General features: G+C 38.8%; 1 protein-coding gene and 1 pseudogene across 1 annotated transcript; one reads left to right on the forward strand and one right to left on the reverse strand.

The window, feature by feature from the left end:
* The first annotated feature begins 354 nt into the window (after nucleotides 1–354).
* LOC147436130 (histone H3.1/H3.2-like) lies at nucleotides 355–861 on the forward strand. Its single transcript, XM_086487828.1, has one exon. The coding sequence runs from the start codon at nucleotides 355–357 to the stop codon at nucleotides 859–861; it is 507 nt and encodes a 168-aa protein (XP_086343954.1).
* A 974-nt stretch (nucleotides 862–1835) lies between these two features.
* Nucleotides 1836–2665, reverse strand: LOC147436131 (uncharacterized; annotated as a pseudogene).
* Between the last annotated feature and the right edge of the window lie 5453 nt (nucleotides 2666–8118).

Raw genomic sequence — 8118 nt, forward strand, 5'->3', positions numbered from 1 at the left:
GCAAGAACAAAACAAACGGCAAGGATTGCATATCCAGAGGGCCGGGATGGCCAACGAATCCAAGCTACAGCAACAGAAGCTGGAACTTCACAAGCTCAAGGTGAGGTCCACACAGAAGAAGCTGGAGCTTCAAATCAACATGGTCAGTCCTCTACAACAGCAAAAGAGAGAAGGAAGCATCACCTTGTTGTCTATTCATCGGACTCCAACGATTCTAAGGGCAACACAACGGATGAGAGAGACCAAGGCAAAGAAACAAACAACCAAAAGCAGCCGTCAGAAGGCTCCGAAGAGACGCAAACGGATGAAGATCCCCCATGGGTTGGCGTCAAAATACAAACTTATGCCGCTCACATGTCTAGTGGGGGTAAGACACTCCCTAAAGGTAGTGGACCCACACCATCACATCCGCTCAATAGTGAAGATCACGAATCAGATGAAGGGTGGGTGGAATTGGATTATGAGGTGTTGGAGGTGCCTGTGCGGCCGAAAAAGAGAAAGAGCATTGTCTACAAGAAGAGGAAGCAAGCTTCCCCAACTCGTGCAACAAATGCACCTCCCCATCGACCTCAGAAGGTGCAAAAGCATAGTCATGATTTTGGGGAGATTCGCCACTATCAGAAGAGCACCGAGCTCTTGATTCGGAGGGCCCCTTTTGCAAGGCTTTGGAGGGAGGTTTTGCAAATGTACAACACTGAGTTTCGGATAGGTGCCATGGCCATAGAGGCATTCCAAGAGGCAGTAGAGCAATATCTAACTAGCATATTCAAGGATGCGAACCTATGTGCCATCCATGGAAAGCGTGTAACGATTATGCCCAAGGATATGCAGCTTGCTCGCTGTTTGCACCATGAGCAATAGCTTGTAATTAGTCATCAAATCTTTTTTGTATTTACGAAACTTCCAAGATTGGAAAGAATTTTAATATAAGCGTCTTTTGATTGTATACCCCACTCTTTGTGCATTGTATTGCTTTAATTGTGTACCATGTGATGTAGCAGTGGTCCATGTTTTGTCTACCTTCTTTTGTATGTATGTAGCTTAAAGTTTGACATTGGGAAAACTTGCCTACGTTAAGAACCTTGGCTAAGTCAAGCATGCAGTTCTTGATACATCCAACATATGTGAAGCACTAATGCAACCCAAATATCTTGAATGCATGGTAAAAGTTTCTAGAAAGCCTTGGAAAGGGCTTGGAATCCCCCCAAAGTGGCTGCCACAAGGGCGCGCATTTGGTGTTTCCAAAGGCAGATGAATGAACAAAATGCACGCCCTTGTGGTAGCCATTCTTAGGGCATTCCAAGCCCTTTCCAAGACTTTCCAGAAACTTTTACCAAGCATTCAGAATATTTACCTTGCTTCAATGCTTCACATAGCATGGATGCATCAAGAAGTGCATGCCCCACTAAGTCCATATAGCATAGATTTTTTGAAGCATGGTTGTCTCTTGTGTTTTGGTTTTGCAATTGTAAATTATCTGGGTATTGATAAGCCTTCATAAGGGCTTGAGATGCTCCAAAATGGGCGACCACAAGGGCGCGCATTTGCCCCTTCCATAGGCTGATGGAAGACCCAAATGTGCCCCCTTGTGGCAGCCCATTTTGGGGCCTCCCAATCCCTTTAGTAGGCATATCAATAAATTTTCCCATGATTTAATGCAAGTTGGTTGGGCAACATGCTTTCCAACCCAGCATGCATCAAAAACTGCATGATTCACTAAGCACATGTTCTTCTCATAAACACATTGGAAGCCAAACATATAACAAATTCAAAAGCTTTCAAGTAAGAGAGAGTCATAGACACCAAAAAGTAGACTCATGAAGGAAATCAATGCTTTATATGATATCCGGCTTTTGCTTTAGGATCTTTCAAATTACAATTTTTTGGCGCTTGGCCTTTTGGGGTGGCTCCCTGTTAAGCAAAGTGGTTGTAATTTCTTGGGTTTCATTAACCCCTACAACTTGGTTCATGCCAACATGGGTGATGAGGCACCCGTGAAAGTTGACGCCGAAAGTGGATATTGCAAAATCTTTCGTTACAAGCACTACAAGGTTGGCCGATTGGGCAAGGGTTGTTAAGCATAATGCCTTGGAGAGTGAATGGAGGACAAAAATGTTGTAGCGTCCATTGGGGGAGTAGTCGGCATGCACAAACACCACGTCACCAGTCGGAAGTGTGCCAAGATAGTGAGCAAGTGCCGCTTGAGGTCCGAACGGCGTCCTCCTCCCCCCTGACCATTGCGCCCATGCGTCAACCTCCAAAACATCCTGCAAAACATAGGATTTGTGAGAAATGTGGAAAAAAATTAGTTATAATATTAACAAAATTATTTGTAACAATCAAATTTAAGTGAGCATCTATACCTCTTGTCTACAATCCTCCTCATCAGCATCCGGGTGCAAGTAAAGATTCACACTTGACTTCCCCTTTGGATCAAGCAAAACAGGTGTTGTATCAGGTGATGGTGAATCCACTCTTGTGCGTTTAGCCAAACACATTTCTTGCACGGCCACAAACTCCTCCTTAGAGACCTTGGCCTGCTTGGCCGCTGCCACCTCGGCTTGTGCGATCACCACTATGTCCGCCACATTATTCCCCATGGGCAGTAGGAGATCATCGTCATGGGAGGTGGTGGTATCAACCTCAAACTTGCCATGGGCATCGAGGATGCACTCATCCATGCAAAGCTTAAAGGATTTCTCCAGATCATGTAAAAACACAAACTCCTCCCCACCCACCACAATGGAGGAGAAACGGGTAATCTCTACCTTAGGGATGGCATCCCGAGTGTTGGTTCCTTCTGGCGGCCCCGAGGACAAACCAACAGATGGAGAGGCCTCCAAGAGGCCTTGAATCCCTATAGGGTAGGTCAAGGAAAGCTTCCTCTTCTTTGCGGATGTGTCAATGGGCACGGGCTTGGGGTCCTTCACATCAGCCAGGACCCCGCAGATCTGCAAGTTTGGTACCAATACGTCAGGGCGTGCTGGGCACTCGTGAAGGAGAAAGAGCATTATGGCCTGGACAAAGGAAAAAAGTGTTTTCGATCTCCCCTTACGCATTGCTCGCACATCATCATCTTCAAGCCGCACATATTGTCCGGACGGGTTTTTCTATGGTGGCAAAGCGTGCAAGCCGCTCATGAAATGGCCTATCCCATTTGTAGATGTGATGCAGAAGGCCCTCAGGGACCCATTGCCCTTGCCAGTTTGGTAACTCAACAATGAATCTCCCCATGCACGTGGAAATGTATGAAGTGATGTGCTCAAGAGATTGAGAGTGGAGGGTCAAGGTGGTTTCCAAACCGGGTTGGGTTGTGAAAAATGCATGAAGCTCAGGGCGATTTGCATGCCAAGCCTCACTAAGGAATGTATCTAACGCACTAGTTTCAGCCATGCTTTCTCTTTGCGTAACTGGATATGCTAGGTCTCTCTATAATGCTGGGATGAAAATGGTAAAATGAGGAGGTGGTCCCCCTTTTATAGACATATTCCATCTCAAAGAAATAAAACATATGCGTTTTAAAAATAAAATTACACAACACCTTAAAACTCAAGAAAAAAATCAAGTACAACACCCTAAAAATTTTCAAAATATTTAATAAAATATCCAATATATAAAAGAGTAAAGTTACAAGCCAATTCACTTAGACAAGATGACTTCGTCTGTAGCTAATCAAGCACAAAGCAGACCTTGCGTTGTTCCAGTTTGAAACTTGCATTGCCGACATCCTTGAATCCCATTATGACAAAATGTTCTCGAAGATTGGCAAGATCCTACTTTATGCTCCCTTTTTTATAATTAATCCGAGAAGCAAAGCAATTGTCCGGCTATCGAGGACACTTGCGAGATATCCCATTTAGGTTCCTAGCCTTTTTAACACTAGTTTGATACTAAAAAGGACACTTTTGTGTCCTTTTTTTGCAAATTTAAATAAAATGGTACATGAAATTTAGAACACATCTCAAGAAAAGCTTTTGCAAACTTATAAAATGTTATTCAAAGTACTCATAGAAATTATAATCACTCACTTTTGATCATAACCTCAATAGTAACTACACTCACGAAAAGAACCTACGCAAAAAAGCATTCAATGTTTCATTAAAACTCGTACTCTAGCCTAAGAAAAAAATGAGCAGGGTGCATGCAATAATCCCTGGTAACTACTTATATATGCGTTTGATATTTTTGCAATTGTCCTGTGAGAAACAAATCCTTTGTGACTAGAATTAAATATAGAAAGTCTTGTGGGTCAAATATGCAACGTTACATATATACTAGATCTATGACTCCATGCTGCATATATACTAGATCTATGACTCCATTACATAAGGTGATAATTTTTAATGGTTATGCAAGCCATATTTGGTGATTTATGGAATATCCAAAAAACTGCGCATGTTGTAATTATGATTTTTTATTCATCAAAGATAAACCTTAAAATAAAGTCCACTTTTGGATTTTTTCGCTCATCTCCCTTATTTGTATACAAATACCTCATGTGGACACAATTGAGAGATTTATATATACACTTTCATTAGTTTTTCATAGCAATGTTTTTTTTTGGAAGAAATTACGCACTACAATTTTTTTTAAATGAGCTTAAATTACAAGATGCTTATGAGTTTGAACCCTTGAAAAATGCTTAGTTGATGGGTATTGACCTATAGATACATTATACACCTTAGTTTTTGTCCCATAACCTCGTCATGTTAATGAAAGGGGCCTTGAAAGACCAAAATTTTCCTCTTTGTGAGTATTTTCAAGATTTTGGTCTTTTGATTATAACAAAAATCTAGTCTCATAACTAGGTTATGAAGCTCAATTTCTTGCTATTATAAGTTTTTTTCCTATCCATATACCTGGAAATCTATGCAAAATCTTATTTTGATGAGATGTTATATTCAATTTATATTTTTTTTTGTTAAAACTGCACTAAATTTCTATGATTTTTTTATCTTAAAACTTATCATTATAATCTTAATTTGGTATTAATTTTGGCAAAATTAAAATTTGGCTATGTTCTTCACCTCATAGCTGACCTAAGATATGAACATGACCTATGAATGTTTTTCTTAGATTCACCGAATAATTATGACAAGTTGCTAGAAAAACAGGACACTTTAGTGTCTCAGGACATTACAGAACTAGTGTTAAAGTTTATTTTTACCAAACAGCTAGAAGAGTTCCTTAATTAATCACATCCTTCGTCCCTTTTTGGATCCCTTTTTGAATCCACTTCCTTTCTCCATTTTTGTTGGCATTAGGCCTACCCAAACTAGGCCGATTTCCAGACGCATCCGCGAGTCTCACCATGTGGCCGGGACACACTCCTGTCCAATCCCAGTTTCTAGAGCTTTGAATGAACCCGAGCTCAAAATATAGACCAAAGGTTATCAGTCCTAGCCAAAAATGACCATACTTTGTTGCATCCCATAGGTAAACACCTGCGTTGGTCTTTTTCTAAACATTTAACACTAGAATGGTAACCTAACAAGACATAAAAGTGTCCTTTCAGGGTTTTGGAAAAAAATTCCAAAACCATATTAGATCCACTGATTTTGAAAAATCCTTTCATGAGCTTATAGTTCAATAACTACTACATATGAAAAAAAATGAGAAACTTGTAATTTTTCTCATCTCTTGGTCACTACAAGCCTCCAAAGTTGATGGACCAGTGCATCTTGCCCAAAACAACAATTTCTTACCGTTGATTGCATATAAATAAGAGTGGGGATTTTTGTAGGACATGAGATAAAATGCCCCGTTAACTTCAATGGATTGGTGACCAAAACATATGGTTGCTTTTACCTCACTAATTTTTTTTTGGGCAAAAAAATAGGTACAAAAAAGTTGCATTTTTGCCATTCTGCGGACCTATCATCAAAGTTTCTACAGTCACGCTCAATACAGATACTATATACATGTTTTCTTAGTTACCTTTGGGCCTTTGGATTCAAAAGGATCCATGGAGTATGTCAAAAGGATAATGGATCTCTTACAATCGGAACCTTGGGGGCAATGATAAAGTGCTAAATACAGCAAACATGAAAAAACTGGGTTTAGCATTATGACCTCTAGAAACCCATAGAAACTACTCAATCTAGCCAAGTTTGTAGTCTATGATTAGATATGGTTACTACCTACAAAATACACACAATTGGCCTAAGAAACTAGAAATATTGAGAAAGTTATACTTGCTACTCTAAAATGTATCGTATTCTTCAGCAAAAAACTCAACCATCATCATATACTATGCTATATAGCATATTAGGTCCCCCAAAACTCAAGGAAGATTAGCTTTATGTTATATATTACACTTACACAATCAAAATTGAATTTGGATATCAAGAAAGCCCCCAAAAAAATCATAAAAGTGCTAATTTTGGCCAAAAAACAGGATTATGCAATTCTTGTAAATTGGTCATAACTTTCAATTTTAACACTTAGCTCTCCCTACAAGCATCAAAACATGTTGAGAACTATGAAGGCCTAACCTCTAGCCATCTAAACCTCACAAACATGAAGTTTAGAGTGGTATAGTTGCCAAAAATTGTAAAAAAGCCAAAAACAGGACCCGTTTTTTCACATAGTTTAGGTTCAAAAATGTTGTGCAAGAGTAAGGTTAATGGTGAGATCGATACTCCAAAAAAAATGCTAAGTTTTTTTCAGCTCATAAGGCAACTTTGTGGATATATAGCACCTAGAAATCCATTCTCATACTCTTCAAATAATTCAAGCAAAATGGTCACTTAACAGGACACAAAAGTGTCCAAGGACATAAAAGTGTCCTGTTACCATTCTAGTGTTAAGACAAATATTGCACTTAAATTATATGTTAAGCTAGGGCTATCCATGGCAAATCTTCGCAATAAAGTTTTTAGTCCTAGTTGAAATTTGCATTCGGTTCCTTGAGTTATAAATCCTTAGTTCATATTTTCTTTTAATCTCTACTCAAACAAGACCTTAAGAAAAACGAGTCTCTTCGAAGTTAAGGTGTTGTCTCGACGCAAGTTTCAAGTTAACCCCGTCATAAACGAATCCCATGTTTTCTTTTGCATCAATTGCCATCCATGGGCATCTCCATAGAAGTGATGGGAGTTTTATGTTCAAGCAACACGATCATCACTTCTATGAAGCTATCCCCTTACATCCCCCCCCCCCCCCCCCCCCCCCCCCCCATATCGTGATTTCAAAACAAATTTGAAGGAATGAAAACTTGAAAAGAACAATGCATATGCTCTTTATGATGATATTTGGTTTAGTGTGGGTCATGAATTGCAAACGTAGAACTTTAGAGTGCACCAAATTACAATTGGAAAATTCTTTTGAGGGATTATGCAAGAGTCAATTCTAGAATGTGTAAGAGTAGAACCATTCAATGAATGATAGTATAAAAGTAAAATGCAATTTTCCTAAGAGTGGATATGCTCATGTAGTGAGAAATGCATGTGCAAGGGAGTATGAATGCTTAATAAAACCTTCTTAAGATGGGATTTAGGCTTACCTCTTCCATCGTGGAGAGGATTACTCATGTAATCACATATGAGGTTTAAAGATTTGGATTTTTTTCCAATTGAGAAGAGGGAAGGGAGGGAATGATCTTATAGGGAGTCCTCTTTCTCAAAGAACTTCCGTTGATTATGTTAATTTACCCTTCAAAACTCAACTTTCTCTTGAGAAAATTAATATTAACTTAATTACATTACTTAAACAAAACCTTGCACATATACTTTTTAGATGTTCTTTTCTCATTTGAATGCATAATCAATAAATATTTGTGAGCCTTTCATGAGTTTTTGAGAAATCATAATGCATCTTTAGAACTTATAGCTAGTTCCAAAAATTCTATAACCCAATTGCCTATGGTTTATGAAATTTAACTCCATTAAGTCATTCAAGAAAAAAAGTAACTTGGAAATCAATAAGAGATTGTTGTGGGGATTTAGGGATAATTTTACAAATTAATCCAATCATCATGCATACCACTTAGATAGATATAATCTCTAGTCACCTATGGTTAAACAGAGTGCTTTCTACTCTCTCTATGCCATATTAGTTTAGTAATCTAAAGAAACTTTAAATAACAAAAAATAAAATAACATCAGGTTAGTGGTTAGC

The sequence above is a fragment of the Adiantum capillus-veneris genome, chromosome 18 (assembly GCF_014529385.1).
Source record: "Adiantum capillus-veneris isolate H3 chromosome 18, ASM1452938v2, whole genome shotgun sequence".
Taxonomy (NCBI): Eukaryota; Viridiplantae; Streptophyta; class Polypodiopsida; order Polypodiales; family Pteridaceae; genus Adiantum; species Adiantum capillus-veneris.